General features: G+C 45.0%; 1 protein-coding gene across 2 annotated transcripts in view; it reads right to left on the reverse strand.

The window, feature by feature from the left end:
• Positions 1-17,954, reverse strand: part of LOC147442581 (Tetratricopeptide repeat (TPR)-like superfamily protein) — a 79,312-nt gene that overhangs the window by 18,274 nt on the left and 43,084 nt on the right. Inside the window, exons 5-7 of one of the 2 annotated variants that reach the window (XM_086528721.1) lie at positions 8,027-8,098; positions 7,858-7,938; positions 7,722-7,783 (exon numbers count right to left, since the gene is read on the reverse strand). In XM_086528721.1, coding sequence (XP_086384847.1) covers positions 7,722-7,783; positions 7,858-7,938; positions 8,027-8,098 — 215 coding nt within the window. The remainder of the gene's footprint in view (positions 1-7,721; positions 7,784-7,857; positions 7,939-8,026; positions 8,099-17,954) is intronic. The other variant, XM_086528722.1, reaches the window with a different exon arrangement.

Genomic DNA, 17,954 nt, shown 5'->3' on the forward strand with positions numbered 1-17,954 from the left:
ACAGGCAAGTTTCAGGAGAGGTTTCTCCACTCTTGACCAGATTTTGACACTCAGAGCCATTATTGAGGAGGGTAGACACCATGGCAGGAGGATATATTGTAGCTTTGTGGATTTCCGCAAAGCCTTTGATACAATGCCACGAGCCAGACATGGGGGTGCCCACAGAGCTGATCTGGGGGATCTTAGCTTTATACTAGACAGTGGTAGGACAGGTACGCACTACTCACGGCATGTCCGACATGGTCCACTCCACCATTGGGGTGAAGCAGGGTTATCCCCTATCTCGGACTCTCTTTGGGGTATATGTAGATGAGTTTTTAGATTATGTACAGGCAAAGGGTGACAGAGGTGCTCAGCTTGCAGGGACATGGATTCCAATGCTATTATATGCTGATGATATTGTGTTGATCTCAGATTCTCCAGAGGGGGTGCAGCGTCATTTGGATGCATTGCATGTATTTGCACGGGACAGTGGATTGTTTGTGAACCTTGGTAAGACCAAGGTAATGGTGTTTAACACCATGGCGCAATGGGTAAGGAGGTCCGCCCCCACTTTTACATATGGTCGAGAGAATGTGGAGTATGCAGATACATACACTTATCTTGGGGCGGTTTTCAGTGGTCCAGTATTTTCCTTGAGGCGTGCAGCAGATACACGATTGACCAGAGTCTATGCAACATTGGGGAGACTTGAGAGGATATGTTCGCAGGTTCAGTTCAAGGAACCTCGAACAAAGCTTTGGCTCTTTGACACTTTGGTAACTTCGGCCATGTTGTACGGAGTGGAGATATGGGGCCCCTCAGTTGATCATCATAGCAGAGCTGGCAATACTGATGGATGGAGATGTATGGAGAAGCCCTTGGTATCTATGATTTCTCAGATGATTAGGGCCAAGGCCTCAGTACCACATGACATTATTAGGGTGGAGCTCGCTGCTCCTCCATTGGTAGTGGAGGCACTCACTCAATCAATTTCATTTATGCATAGCACTTGGGCTCTCCGTAGAGACAAATATGCTCGATTAGCACTAGAGTCTTCGCGACAGCTGGCATTGCAGGGAGATAGATCATGTTGGTATGCAGAGATGGCATCTTGGTTCCGGTTACATGGCTTTAGTATGGATCGGCTACCCCCATTTCAGTACTCTTTGGATGCACCCTCCATCTCCCTCACTAGGGCAGAGATTACCAGGCTCATCAGACAGGACTTGATTCAACTGGATACGAAGAGGATGTGAATACAACCTACACATGAGCTAGGTACGAAGATGACTTTCTATAGAGAGCATCTTCTCCAACTCACGGAGGATGGTTTTGTGATCAGACCCGAATACATGGGCACTCATCTATCCCACGGGATACGATGTGCTATTTGTCAGATACGCACATCCTCACATGAGCTAGAGATCGAGACAGGTAGATTTAGAGAAGTACCCGCTGAGTCCAAGATTTGTCAGGTGTGCCAAATAGAACCAGAGACAGAGCTACATTACATATGTCACTGCCAGCATACTATGAAATACGAGGTCGCTTTCACTATCTATTCAGGAGGGTTTTGGGCCACTTTCTAGAGTCATGAGATACCACGATCAAAGATGCCTCGGATTATACTTACTAGAGATTCACAAACACAGAGAGGACCTCTTGAAGAGGGGCACAACGAGAGAGATCCAGCAACAGCGGAAAATTACAGATTTCTTTCAGTCACAGACAGAGGAGTCCGAGCAGCCCCAACAGCATAACAACACCAAAGGCACCAGAGGCATACTGCTTGATCAGGCGATAGACTTGGGGCAGTCCCGTCGCCCACGGATGAGGGGGCCCTCTCGACATCGACGCAAATTGCGATAGAGGATCCATACCATACTTGCGCGACATAGGAGCCGTCTCAACCGAGTGCCTACCTTGGAGGACATTGAATCTCTATAGCCTTCTGGATACTGATGTATATGTATATGATGCCTCAACTGTCAGAGAGCTCCATTGTATCAACTCAACCTTTGTATTCCCTTTGTATCAGCTTTCACCCCACCCCTACCCACTATTTTCTTTTCAGTTCTTTGTACTTTTTGTACCCAGACTTGGTATTAGATTCACCACATGTAACCTTTTGGTCTCATAGGTCATTTTGGCCTTTTGAAGACGTTAATATTACATTTCATTTCATCTCTCTCTCTCTCTCTCTCTCTCTCTCTCTCTCTCTCTCTCTCTCTCTCCCCCCCCCCCCCCCCCCCCCCCCATTGTATCAGCTCACCCTTCGTATTCCCTTTGTATCAGCTTTCACCCCACCCCTACCCACTATTTTCTTTTCAGTTCTTTGTACTTTTTGTACCCAAACCTGGTATTAGATTCACCACATGTAACGTTTTGGTCTCATAGGTCATTTTGGCCTTTTGTAGACATTAATATCACATTTCATTTCATTTCATATCTCTCTCTCTCTCTCTCTCTCTCTCTCTCTCTCTCTCTCTCTCTCTCTCTCTCTCTCTCTCTCTCTCTCATGTCATCCCCAACCTCACCTATGGCAACAAGCAAACTCAAATATATGCTTCACTCCAAACGAATTTCCATGATTGAATTGGAAATAAAAGCATGGAGAAAAGAGATGGAAGATTGGAGGAACGCGAAGACCATTTTCCTCCGAGAAAATGAAGAAAAGGAGAAGAGGTGGAAGGACGAGAAGGATCATCTTCTCAACAAGATCGCCACGTTGGAGAATAGCATTTTGGACCTCCACAAAGAAGTGTTGGAAACACGGTCAAAAAATGGGCTTGAAGAGGGGGAATTTCAGCCCTCTTTGAGGGAAGAAATTGACAACATCAATGAGGAGAAGAAGTCATGGGCCGCGGTCATATCCGAAACGCAAAAGAAAGTAGAGGAGGCCGAAAAATGGATTGAGGTTGCCAAGAAAGGGAAAGGTAAGGAAGCTCCTTGTACACCCACTCTTATCAACATGACCCTCGAAGAGGAACAAAGAAGGAGGGTGCGGGCTCTACATGTGAGGGTAACCGGCCTCAAGGACATAAACAATGTGGAAAAAGAGGTCACAAGCCTCACATCAATGATGGGGGTGGAGAAGCCTTCACACACAAAGGCATGGAGAGTGGGCAAGAAGAGTGAGGGCCCCGGAGAATCTTCAAAGGAAAGAGCTCTCATACTACGCTTCCCTTCATTGGAAGAGAAGAAGGAATTCTTGAGGAAGAGACCTACTCTCAAGAAGACAGGTATTTTCTTAGGCGATGACCTCACTCTCTCACAACTTGCGCATATGAGAGAAGTAATGCCCGAGATTCAAGCGGCAAGGGAGAAGGGGAAGATGGCCTTTTACAGAGATGGTCGGGTGGTGATTGTAGAGCGGCGCTCTACATGACGGTGCGAGACCTATGGGACCACATTGAGGATGGCGACTTGGAATTGTAATGGGTCTATGAGGTTGGATGTTGGTGCCTTTGAGGACAGTTTCAGAGACAAGGACATTGTTTTCTTTTCAGAGACTCACCAGGCCCCTGGCCAACTGATGCCACATGTGGTGGGATACAAATGGGAGACAGCCCACAGAACAGTCACGAGATCTGAGCATGGGAGTAGAGGTTCAGGAGGAGTAGCGGTGTTGTTTAGGGAGGAGCTACAGCCACTACTACATATTGTACGGAGAGATGATCAGGCTAGATACATGTGGGTGAGGCTGAGAGCTGACACAGGTCGATTTCTATATATTGCTATATGTTACTTCCCCCCCAGTACGTCAGTATATGCTGTATCCAGAGGGCAGTCGCCTTTCTCAATTCTAGATGATGATATATGGGAGTTTTCTAGGGATGGTGATATCATCCTCCTAGGAGACTTCAATGCTCGAACGGGCAACTGTCAGACAGTCTTCTACGACACCTCAGATGAGATGCTTAGAGAGTTGGATGTGGGTGAGCTGGGGTTTGACAGATGCTCACATGACAGAGAGCAGACTGAGTATGGGAGATACCTCACGGAGATGACGACTACACATGGGCTAGCCATACTTAATGGCTTACAGCGGTTTCCTGGAGCAGCAGGCTTCACATGCTTTCCACACAGACATGGGGCCAGTACAGTGGACTATGTTATGACACAGCCGAGCTTTATTCCTTGTATTCAGGATTTCATGGTGGGAGCCAGACCAGTGGGCGTAGCAGTGGATCATGCTCTCTTGACACTGTCCGTATCTTTTCAATTTAGTACAGCCCAGAAATCAGGAGGCAGGTCACACACCCGTTATACATTTACACCAGAGACTGACTCGGTTTATACAGAGGCGATCTGGGATCGTCTATGCACAGTTGCTCCAGGCCTCTCAGTAGAGGAGTGCACTACTTTATTGACTGAGACACTACATGATGCAGCATCAGAGGCATACCCACACACTCAACCGGATCGGAGGCGACATTCTGGGAGCATGCCCCAGAATAGTTGGTATGATGAGGAGTGCAGAGAGATGAGAGCCCAGCTTCAGAGGGATCTTCATTTAGGAGTCATCACCTACAGACAGTCGCGGATTGCTTTCCGGCGCCTTGTGCGAAAGAAGAAACGAGCTTACCTGGCCCAGATGGAGCGAGACTTGTATCAGTTGTTCTTGAGTAGAGACTCAGGCGAGGCATGGCGACTCTTCCATGAGCACTCCCCTCCCCCAGTGATTACTTCTCCTGATGTGTGGGGCCAGTATGCGGCATCGTTATATACGGTTCCTGGGCAGGATCCCCTTCCAGATCCTACAGAGCCATGTCCACCTACGAGCACCTTCTTTACCACTGAGATGGTAAAGAGAGCCATTGACAGGATGAGGACCCGGAGGGCTTACGATCATGACGGTCTAGTAGCGGAGCACTTTATACATGCTAGGGATATGCTGATGGAGGTTCTTGCAGTGTTGTTCAATCGTGCCATGTGTGAGGGATTACCTGAGACTTGGAGGTTGTCTACTATTGTGCCTATATTCAAGGCAGGTGATCCTACAGAGCCTGGAAATTACCGCACTATTATGGTTGGACACACACTGGCACGATTGTATGCATCCATTATTGAGCAGCAGTTGAGTAACTGGGCAGAGGGTGAGGGTGTACGGGCAAAGGGACAGGCAGGTTTCAGGAGGGGTTTCTCCACTCTTGACCATATTCTGACACTCAGAGCTATCATTGAGGAGGGCAGGTCACATGGGAGACGGATTTATTGTAGCTTTGTGGATTTCCGCAAAGCATTTGACATGGTACCGAGAGCTCGACTGATGCGCAGACTGCAGGAGATGGGGGTGCCCACAGTGTTGATTTGGGGGATTATGGCTTTATACAGATCAGTGATGGGACATGTACGCACCCCAGAGGGGATATCTGACTTAGTTCACTCCACTATCGGGGTGAAACAGGGTTGCCCATTGTCTCCTACTCTATTTGGTATGTATGTTGATGAGGTGTCTGATTACATTGACAGAGAGGGTGATAGAGGTGCCCAGCTGGCAGGGACGTGGATCCCATTGTTGTTATATGCTGATGATATTGTCTTGATCTCTGACTCACCGGAGGGTATGCAGCGACAGTTGGATGCATTACACAGTTTTGCAGAGGATAGTGGATTGTCTGTAAACCTTGGTAAAACCAAGGTCATGGTGTTTAACACCACACCGCAGTGGATCAGGAGATCGGCACCGACCTTCACGTATGGTCAAGAGATTGTGGAGTATACAGATGCATACACTTACCTTGGGATAGTCTTCACTGGGCCGAGGTTTTCTTTGGGGAGAGCAGCAAAGACTAGACTGACCAGAGCTTATGCGGCCTTGGGAGGCTTGGAGAGGATGTGTTCGCAGGTTCAGTTCCAGGAACCTCGGACAAAGTTATGGCTCTTTGATACTTTAGTAGCCTCAGCTATGATGTATGGGGTACAGGTATGGGGACCTTCTGTAGGCCAGGATGGTTGGAGACGTATGGAGAGGCCCTTGGTATCTATGATCTCCCGATTGATTAGAGCCAAGGCCTCCGTACCTCACGCGATCATTCGAGCAGAGCTAGCTGCCCCCCCCATGGAGATTGAGGCGCTTACCAGATCAGTGTCCTTTGTGCACAGCCTATGGGATACTACTAGAGACAGATATGCTAGATTGGCCCTTGAGTCTTCCAGACAGTTAGCTCTACAGGGGGACACTTCATGCTGGTATGCACAGATGACTTCATGGTTTCAGACGCATGGCTTCACCATGGACAGGTTGCCCCCTTTCCAGTATTCTCTTCAGGCACCCTCGCTGTCTCTTACACGGGTGGAGATCACTAGACTCATTCGTCAGGACCTGATCCAGCTCGACACCAGGAGGACATGGATAGAGCCGCCTCAGGAGTTGAGCACGAAGATGGCTTTCTATAGAGAGCATCTTCTCCACCTCACAGGAGATGGGTTTGTGATTCGACCCAGCTACATGGACACACATATGTCTCATGGTTTGCGTTGTGCCATTGGTCAGATACGCACATCCTCACATCAGCTCGAGATTGAGACCGGTAGATTCAGAGGGATACCAGCAGACAGCAGGATATGCCGATTATGCCAGAGAGAGCCAGAGACAGAGTTGCACTACATATGTCATTGCACAGTGTTCTATGAGATACGGGGGCGTTTCCACTGCTTATTCAGAGAGGGTTTTGGTCCTCTATCTAGGGTCATGAGTTATGAGGATCAGAGATGTCTTGGACTATATCTACTTGAGTTACACAGGTATAGAGACACTTTACTGGGGAGAGCTAGAGAGAGGCAGTCCCAGAGACACATTACAGATTTCTTTTCACTAGATATGGGACAGCCAGAGGAGCAGCCACCACTGCAGAGCTCGTCCCACACTCATTCGACCACTACTGGCACTCTCATCGACCGAGCATTGGAGCTACAGAGATACAGACGACCGCGACTGAGGAGAGGAGCTACACAGCATCGACGGAGACTACAACAGAAGATTCGAGCCATACTCTCTCGACATCCAGAGTGCAGATGAGGATGGATCCTCACCATTTCTTCCATCTTTGTTTCACACACTGTTACATCCAGCTTACCGGGTACCTATTGTATCAGCTGCTACACCCACGTAGTTTTAGATTGTAGTAGTAGTAGTAGTATTTTGTTCCACTTCTAGTTCTTTTGTACCCAGACATGGTATTAGATTCACTATTTTGTAACTGATTGGTCTCATAGGTCATTTTGGCCTTTTGAAGACGTTAATATAACATTTCATTTCATTTCATTTCTCTCTCTCTCTCTCTCTCTCTCTCTCTCTCTCTCTCTCTCTCTCTCTCTCTCTCTCTCTCTCTCTCTCTCTCTCTCTCTCTCTCTCTCATGTTCTTGCATGTTCCCATGTTCGTGTTTCTCTTCCGCTACACACTCTTAGCATAGACGAGCAAAGTGGCCGTCGGATTTCCAAATCCTTTGCACCTTTCATTTCCCACACTAGCTCCATTCACCCTTCAATTTTCATCTTAAAAGTTTGGGTTCTTGTGATAGCAAGGACATGGTTAAGAAGCAGTGCTTGAGAAAATCAAAACTTGGTAAACCTACATATGAGAAATTTTAGAGGTAAATTGACTATATTTGAAGGTTTTTACACAAGAAATTTAGAGGTAAATTGCAAAATTTGTAGGTGAAATTACATTTTGTCGAGCACTGGTAAAAGCACACTACACAAAATTGCCAAAATTATATAAAACATGTCGTACCGAATACCATAAGGTGTTCTGCAAGCAGCTACCATAGCCGATTTGGCAGCCTCAGAATCTCCCTGTGTCACTTTTTGTTTCACATTGCTGAAGATTGAATTAATAAGATAAATATGTAAGGACAAGAGTAAATTACCTCAGATTCATGGTACAGGCCTGCATATAGATGTGCATAAAAGACCTCATACGGTTGACCATCTTTAAATTCATGTATGAGCTGGAAACCAAATAATAAAATTAAAAAACAAAAATTGTACACTAAATAAAATATTCTGAGTGCTACAATCAACATTACAGCTACTTACATCACCTGGATTACCACCCTTCGTGAAAACTTCATATGCCCTTTGCATCAAAGGCCTCCTATCTTGTCCAACCTTCACAATTTTAAAAAAAAAACTTAGGTTATTCATTGAATGATGTTGGAGGTAAATATATTACACTCATGGACAGGATATCTAACCATAAAATCAAAGACCCAAAATTTGATATTATACTGCAGCAAAAGACATCTAAGCTGCACAAGACCATAAATCGACATATACCAAGGCTTCCAACTTAATGATGGGGAACCATGAGGCTCACGAACGTTCTCACACTTCCACAATTTTGCCTGAACCACAGTAAGTGAAGGGGCTCTGCATAATTGTGATACATACAAATACCTACAATATGTAAACTCTTTGACAAATATTATTAAAGCTTTCAAGCTGCACAAGCGGCTGCACACACTGCCCAGGGTTTTTCTTGCATAGGGCACAGACTCAAATGAATATCAATGCCACATAGGCTACTTGGAACACATTGTTAAAATGCCTTGCATTTTCTCCTTCAGCCAGCCCTTTTGATGGTGTAATTCTTTGAAACCAGAGTGTTGGGCATATAGATAAAAACCAATTTTGAAGGGGACAATTTCCCAAAATATTTACTTCCAAATTATCTTATGCCGCCGCTGCTTTCACGTTACACTTAGTACAATGCAGACACATGGGTATATGGAAAATGTTTCTTCTTACAATTCCTTTGCTTGGGTAGTGAGCATTATTTTGATGAGCCTTGTTGAACTTTGGTTGAAGTGAACCTACTCATTGCCAGTGATGACATGAGTATGGATGTCATCCCTATTGTCAGTACAGTCAGTTCAACTTTCTTGTGGAGTTGGCTCGCAAGCTGCAGGATAACCGGGTTGATCTTCTACTCTTCAAGCTTTCTGAGCGGTTTGATCCATACTTCCAGAATATGCTCACCTCCATATGTATGACTTTTCCTACCGGGGAGGAGATAATCCCCCAGCTCAAGAAGATGGAGGGCCACTCCAAGTATCGAGTTGGAGATTTTGTTGGAGTGGGTGATGCCCTTGTTGCGAAGGCAATGGCAGCAAAGACAAGATGAAGGGAGACTTGGGGGAGTCATCGGAGAAGAAGAACAAGGAGCCACTATTGCAAGAAGAAGGGGCATGTAACAGACTTGGACACTCCAAGTCAAGATTCAATCGCGACAGCACCAAATAACCACCTCAAAACAATTCACAGATCACAATAGATTTGCACTAGCCCGGCGGAGTTCCGTGCCTAGAGATATTGGCCCCAAAGACTAGCGCCCCTTTCGGTATTTCTTTATGTATTAAATCAATGTCAAAGTACAAAGAGCGATTAGGGTTTCACTCTCAGACTCTACGTCCAAATGCTCTGAGAAGTGAGGCCCTCACCGCGTATAAAAAAATTACAAGGGATGCCCAAAAGCTTTCAAAAATCAAAAGCAGTTTCTCTCTCTCTCATGAGAGCAAACTAAATAAAGCAAATCAACCCTTTCTCTCTCTCTCCAATTCTTGCGTAGCAAAAAGCAAGCTGAAATTGCGTCACCAGTGCTTTTTTTCTCAGATTCCGTGATTTCCGGAATCCGTACACTGCTGCCACGTGCCAATAGTGCCAGCTTATGGGGTTTTTCAGTCACTTAGGGTTTCAGCCAGCAGTTGGGATTAGGGTTTCCAGAAATTAGGGTTTGCAGTATTTTTAGGGTTTCTGGCAAAAATTAGGGTTTTTGTTGTCGGTAGCCACGTCATCACTTTGTGACATACCCCCCTCTTGAAAGCATTGTAATCGACCGCAAGAACTCGAGAAGATCCAGCAAGAAATGATGTACCACATAGTCGCCAACAACACCTGGTTGGCAACCACTACTCTACCAGCCAGCGAAAGTCGTGCTGAGCTCCAATGTAACAGCTTTCTCCTGATGGACAGGAGAAGAGGAGCAATCTGCTGCTCGTGGGACAAGTCCAGACCAACCTGACAACCCAAGTACCGAACTGCAGTCCCTGGAGGAATCCACCTGAAACCCTCTCCTGGCATCCAATCTGGCACAGGAGCACTACCAACCGAGAAAGCCACTATCTTTCTCCAGTTGATCAATGCGCCCGATGCACAGCAGAAGGTCTCCAAATCCTGCTCACATCTGTGTAGATTGGCCTGCTGGCCCTCTAAGTACAAGGCTGAGTCGTCGGCAAACTCAGCGTCCAGAAGCTCATCTCCCCGTATAGGGAGTGCTAAGCCTCTCAAACCAACCTGCTGTGACACCAAAAATCTGCTCATCGCCTCCGCATAGAACAGAAAGAGAAAAGGGGCAAGAGGACAACCCTGTCTGACCGATCGTGTGAGCATGAAGCGCTCACCTCTACCTCCTGCCAACAGCACCTGACTATGAGTCTGTCTGTACAAAGCTGACACCCCTCTGATCCAAGCATCTGAGAAGCCCATCCTGCGTAGCGTGCCCTCTAGAAAGTCCCAATCAACTCTGTCGTATGCCTTCTCAAAATCGAGAAGAAGAATCACAAGGTCCTCCCCACAGAGCCGTGCAAGGGCAGAAGCCTCCCAAAAAGTGAAGATGTTGTCAAGGATACTGCGTTCCTTGACAAAAGTGGCTGAATCCTCAAACTCAGAGCCTTGGCAAGAATTTTGTAGGCTGAGTTGAGAATGGTGATGGGGCGCCAAGGAGCCACCCTCCTTTGGAATGAGGTAAATCAGGCCCTCACTCATGCTATCCGGCATCACTCCTGTGTGCAGAATGTACTGAAAGGCACTACAAAGATCTGGGCCAAGCAGGTCCTAGTACTCCAAGAAGAAGCTAGGAGTCAGCCCATCCTCACCTGGACAGCTACCACGAGGGAGGGCCCTAAGAGCCGTGTGCAGCTCCTCAAGCTGAAGAGGTATCTCTAGCCTCTGGCGCATCTCCTCAGTCACAAGACAAGGCATCTGTGCCCAAACCTGCTCCCTGCATGCATCCTGTCTCTCTGACTCGGGCTCAGCCGACAGTAACTCACGGTAAAAGTCAGTAGCAACTGCACGCATATCCTCTGGCTCACAAACAACTGACCCATCGGGTCTCCTCAACTAATTGACCTTGGCATGCGAGTGCCGAGGTCCCACTGTCTCAAAAAAAGCACCTCTCACTCTGTCACCCACCTGAGTCCACTGAGATGACTGTCGGTGAAAGGCAAACTTATGGCGCCTCTCCTCTGTGCAAGCAAGCTCCTGTCGAGCCTACTGTAACTGCTCCTCCAACCATGGACTGTCTGGATGCTGCTCCTGCATCCTCTGTAGTGAAGCACTTCATGGACATTCTTCAAATTGGGCCAATCACGGACGGTCTCTATCTTGGCCGGATCCATTTGCACTCCTGCTGCTGAGACAATGTGTCCCAAAAAGTGTATCTCTGGTAGGAAAAATTCACTTTTCTTTGCATTAATCACTAACTTGTGATCTCGTAATGTTTGAAAGACCTGAAGCAGATGATCTCTGTGTTCTGCCTCATTCTTGGAGAAAACAGAAGCAAACGGACACTGGGCAAAAGCCAGTGTACAAGCGCGCTAAACCACGATCTTATCCAGAGTAGGAGGCTCTCTGCAGTTTTGTAACATTATGAGGGAAATTTGTAAATTGCCTTTCCAATGTTTGTAACTATTCTGACATTCACTTCAGATAGTAATGATCAGATCCTGTACTATTCTTGTTTTGAAGACAATACTATGTGTACTATTGGCGTCTTGAAAACATTGAATTTGTATACATTCTCGTTGGAAATCAGCAAAGGTATGCTAATTAGCATAACGTTTATGCTAGTTAGTAGACCGTTTATGCTAACACAGCCAAAATAGTATGCTAATTAGCCTACTCACAATAGCTAATTAGAATATATTCTAATTAGCATACTGAGCATTTTTGTTTGTGCTAACTTCCACTCAAGCATACCATAGTATGCTAATTAGCATACACGGTATATAGAAACTACCATTTTTCTTCTTGAAACCAGCAATGGTATGCTAATCAGCATACTGTCTATGCCAACTGGCATAAACAATATGCTGATTAGCATGCTTGGTATGCTAATAGCATTCCTCCAATTAGCATACTGTGGATTTTTGTTTTTGCTAACTTCCACTCACAGCATAGTATGCTAATTAGCATACACAGTATATAGAAATCTGTCATCCCTTCTTGAAACCAGCATACAGTATGCTAATTAGCACACATGATATGCTTATTGGTATACACAGTACAAAGAGCTGTTATCTCTTCTCCTTGAAACCAGTGAACATATGCTAATTAGCATATTGTTAATGGTGTAAGCTATGCTAATTAGCATACCCACAGAATGCGAATTCCACTCACAACATAGTATACTAATCAGCATACACAGTATACAGAAAGCTGTCATCTCTTCTCCTTGAAACCAGCAAAGTTATGCTAATTAGCATATTGTTTATGCTAACTAGCATATATAAGTTTATGCTAATCAGCATAAACAGTATGCTAATTAGCATTAGCATACACAATATACAGGAAACTGCCATCTCTTCTCCTTGAAAACCAACAAAAGGTATGCTAATTAGAACATTTTGTATGCTAACTAGGATTAACAATATGCTAATTAGGATACCATTTATGCTAATTAGCATACCCACAGAACACAATGAGACAAGTTGTACAAATGATCTCTCTTAAACTGAGACCCCTCTGTAATAGACACCAAAGCCATGCATACACAAAGCACACAAGAGACAGAAGATACCCAAGTTTTTGATAAAACTGCATTATATCCGAGCAAGAAGTATATTGAAGATGAAGTGATTACAACTTAAAAGCTGAAGGGCATGCTATTATAGATTGCTTCATAGCTTTCTGGGTTGATTGTGTACACCTACCGTCTCCTTGGGATGTGCTCCATGGATATTTTGATACATCGTACCAGATGTGAAAGTACGTGGACGATGGGCTGCTTGTGGTCTAGCTTGAAGGTATATGCATCCAATTGCTCGTAATACAGACCTTGCACAACATATGAGCCTCTATCAATTGCATTGCCCCACTCATCGAGGTGCCCCTTCTCCACCTTCTCCTTTGCCGCAACACACTTGACCAGGTAGAAATCCACATCCTCCACGTTGGTCAAAGCATCTCGATTTACAGCAAATGTGTCGCCAGCACATAGAGCGCTACTCAACACATCAGGATGACCTTCGTATGTGAAGTCATCGTAGGCGGCTGCTTCATCTTCCGAATCTGACACAGCCTCATCAGGTAATGGCAGTAGAGTATGATAATCCCAAGGCTGCACGTGAGCTTTATTGACGCAGAGATTCCATCTTTCGTGCATGCATGCATCACAGAAGCAAGCCAAGGCTCTTGTTGCAAGGGCAGTTGGATCCCCAGGGTTGTGGCCATGAAAAGCATCCAGAGAGCAAGTTTTTGCCACAGTGGCACAATTCCACTTCACCTCCCTGTTCACTTCCCCCTCTTTAACCTCCCAGAACACACGAACACATTCCCTTTCTTTTGAAGGATAGTGTGAAGGTGCTCCCTGCGACGACAGGTTGGCTTGGCAATAAGCAACCACATCAGCTACACACCGCAAAATAGCTCCATTAGGTTTTAGCTGTTCATGGGTCAAGGTTCTTTTCACAATTGCTCCTGCACCATAATGCTCTCCCTTGCCGTCCCTGATCCAAAGAAGAACTAGCTCATCCCCATCTCTGTGAGTCCACCATATCTTGCAACGAAGTAAAAAGGCCTGGCTCCCTTGAACTGTGAGGCCGCACCATCAGGCCACACCCAATGTTGCTTAGGAGTGACACCCTCTTGTTGTAACTAGTCACGGTGTAGCATGAAGTAGTGTTGCACGAACAACGTGTCATGCACCTTGTCATCTGATATAAAGAAGTGGATGGTTTTGACTACCCTCCCTGCCCTACGGTAGTATGTTATGTGTACAAAAATGGTTACTTGACTACAGTGCCAATGCATTGACTGAATCTCATTTTGTTCCTTGAAGGCATAATTCTCTGCAAAATCAACAACTGACACGACGACATTGTCCGAAAACCGAAGAAGGCAATCCTTGAATTGTTGTCCTTGCCATCGAGCCACATAGTTATGAGTGATAAAGAGCTCCAACTTGGTCTTCAAGAGTTGAAGAAACTCCCAGCACTGCATTTCTTTGTACAAAAGATCTTTTCTTTTGTTACTATTTCCATGCTTATCTTGAGCTTGTACATATGCAAATACTTTCACATTAATACTATTACCTGGCTTTGCTGTCTCCAAGCAGCATGATTCCAACATATTCACTCCACATGTCAAACACTCTCCCATCAGGCATTCCCTTCTATGGAAAACTGCATCTGCGGACTTTGGACAGAGAACAGACTCCCACATATGTGTGACACCTTTGAAAGTGTGATGTGAAGCCAAGCAACCCTGGCTAATATTCTCACTTAGATACTACATATACAGTCACAACCTGCTCTATGCAGCCCAAAAGCACGAGAGCGAATGTGGTTCAGTGTGTCCTTCAAAAAAGACATTTGCACATGGTATTCGAAACAGCATGTGTATCTATCCTTCAGCCACCTACAAAAGAATGGCTTCAACATCTCAAACATTCTCATGCCAATCTTGCAATCTGGATGTTTTTCCTTGAATCTACGAAAGAACTCAACCTGCGACATCCAAATGATGATCAGTATTCAGATTGCTAACTAGGACATCCAACAATTTCATGTAAACAAATCATAGTGACAATCAACATCCTAATGTGCATGCAACAGCGTATGTTAACTAGCATAAAGAGTGTTAGCTAGCATATATCTTGTGTTTACCAGGTAACTCTGTATGCTAGGTAGAGCACAAGGCATGCTAACTAGCACAGACCATATGCAAACTAGCATACTCATTAGGACACCCATCATGCTGTTGAGCATAGTAGGTGTTAACTAGCAGAAATTATGTTAATTAGCATACATCTTGTGCTGACTAGCTAGCTCTGTATACTAGGTAGAACACAAGGCATCCTAGCTAGCATACTCTATATGCTAACTAGCATACCCAACCCAGCTACTAGTTCTAACTAGCATACCCCATATTCTAACTAGCATACTAGGTATGTTAACTAGCATACCAGGTATGTTAATTAGCATACATATTGTGTTAACCAACTAGCTCTGTATGTTATTTAGGACCCAAGGCATGCTAGCTAGGAGAGTCCATATGCTAACTAGCAAAGTCCATATGCTAACTAGTATACGCATTAGGACACCCATCATGCTATTGAGCATACTAGGTGCTACTAGCATAAATGATGTTAATTAGCATACATCTTGTGCTCACTAGCTAACTTTATATGCTAGGTAGAACACAAGGCATGCTAACTACCATACTCCTTACGCCAACTAGCATACTCCATATGCTTACTAGCATACCCAGCCCCAGCCCAACTGCTAGTTATACCTAACTAGCATAACCCTTGTCTTAAATAGCATACCTATCATGCTAGTGAGCATACTAGGTGTTAACTAGCATAAGTGGTGTTAACTTGCATACCTTTTGTGTTGACCAACTGACTCTATATGCTATTTAGAACTGATGGCCTGCTAACTAGCATACTCCGTATGCTAACTAGCATAATCACTTTCTATTAGACAACGTACTTATCATGCAATTGAGCATACTAGGTATGTAACTAGCATACTAGGTTTGTTACCTAGCATACCAGGTATGTTAACTAGTATACATATTGTGTTAGCCAACTAGCTCTGTATGCTATTTAGAACCCCAAGACATGCTAACTATCATACTCCATATGCTAACTAGCATAGTCAATATGCTAACCAACACAGTCCATATGCTAACTAGCAAAAGTCTACAGATCAGTATGCTATTGATCAGCATATACAAATTACTAAGCACTAGAGATGCAATGCATAAAATGCATAAGTTATGGTACAAGTATTTGATTGATCACCTGAGGGCTGAGGCTCGTCTAGGAGGTGCACTGGGTGTTCTATGTACCTGTTCCTCCCCATCCTCTTTCCACAAGCATCCTTCTTGTTCGGTGAAACGCGAGTCTCCAGTTTCCAAAATGTGTAGACCAATTCCTTAATTTCATATGGGATAGGGCCATGACAGTGTTGCTTGTGACATGCAACCAATGAAAACAATCGACCATCCACATCGGGCTTCGCCTTGTGCAAGGTGCGACGATTGACATTTAGGACCCTGGCAATTTTTGCAATAGGCATGTTTTCCTTTGAATTCAACATCATCTGCAATGTTGCATTCTTCAAAAAAAACTCCTCATTGGAACCTGGCTGCTTGACGGTAGCCAGTGTGCTGCGGACATTGGAGACATTTGCGGTCTGTACAGCAGCCTCCTCCTAGAAAGACTCATCATGGATCGCCTGAACATGCGGATGCTGAGCAACAAGATTCCAGATTTCCCACTTTGATTCTATACTAAAACCTTCAGTCCTACTCTTGAAAGCTGTCACAATCTCGAAGGAGATTTTCTTTTTCTCCTCATCGTTGAGGGCATGATGTTGTCGCTCAGATTTCATTTGTTTCCTCTTTCTTACTCTCTCATATTCCCTGATTACATAAAGAGCTGGATCTTGGGAGTTGTAATTCATTGCCTGTAGTGGCTCTCTTCTGCTTTTTCCTGAGAACTGTAGACGTGCATAATATGTTACTTACTTACAATCACTTACAATCATTTGTTTCTGCTCCCGTTGTTTCCTCTTTCTTACTCTCTCATATTCCCTGATTACAGAAAGAGCTGGATCTTGGGAGTTGTAATTCATTGCCTGTAGTGGCTCTCTTCTGCTTTTTCCTGAGAACTGTAGACGTGCATAATATGTTACTTACTTACAATCACTTAAATGTATAGTTCTCAACAGTTGATGTTATAATACACACATACTATGAACAAATGCCCTCACAAAACTATAGATGTGACCAACAAAACCAATGACTTCATTTGGAGTGGGTGGACTACACATAAGATTTGCTTACCATCAGATTACAGTACGACTCCATTTCCAGCATTGGAGCTAGTGGCAATAATGTTGACTGTTGGTTCTCCATTTTTGTAGGTCTGTGTCAAAACGAGAGAAATAGCTCAGCTTTGACAACTAATCTCTTAGGCAGGATTCCCGACGCAAGGAACGAAAGAGAGAGAGAGAGAGAGAGAGAGAGAGAGAGAGAGAGAGAGAGAGAGAGAGAGAGAGAGAGAGAGAAATGAAATGAAATGAAATGATATATTAACGTCTACAAGAGGCCAAAATGACCTATGAGACCAACTGATTACAATGATGAGTCTAGTACCAAGTCTGGGTACAAACAAAGAACTGATAGGAGTGCTACCGACTCCTATGGGTGGCTGGTAGGCTGAGCAATGGTATCATGCCATAAAGGTACAAAGTGGGGATAAGTGTCACCATGATACAATATAGCAGTAGCATGAAGCCTATCCCGATCGACATTCTGGGTGTCGTGCTCGAATCCTGTGGATCCTCTGCCGCAATCTCCGCCAGTGCTGCGTGGCTCCCCTCCTCAGTCGCGGTCGTCTCGATCTCCCTAACTCTATAGCTCGATCAATGAGAGTACCGCTGATGTGTGTATGGGTGGGAACCGAGCTCTCTGGTGGTGGTGTCCCCTCTGACTCTGTGGTACTCAGACTGAAGAAATCTGAGATGCGTCTCTGGGACTGTCTCTGTCTTTGCCCATTCAATAGAGCGTCTCTATGTCTCTGAATCTCAAGTAGGAATAATCCGAGACATCTTTGATCCTGATATCTCATGACTCTGTATAACGAGTCAAAACCATCTCTGAATAGACAATGAAAGCGTCCCCGTATCTCATAGTAGACTGTGCAGCGACATATGTAGTGAAACTCTGTCTCTGGCTC

This window comes from Adiantum capillus-veneris, chromosome 14 (genome assembly GCF_014529385.1).
Source record: "Adiantum capillus-veneris isolate H3 chromosome 14, ASM1452938v2, whole genome shotgun sequence".
In the NCBI taxonomy this organism is placed as follows: domain Eukaryota; kingdom Viridiplantae; phylum Streptophyta; class Polypodiopsida; order Polypodiales; family Pteridaceae; genus Adiantum; species Adiantum capillus-veneris.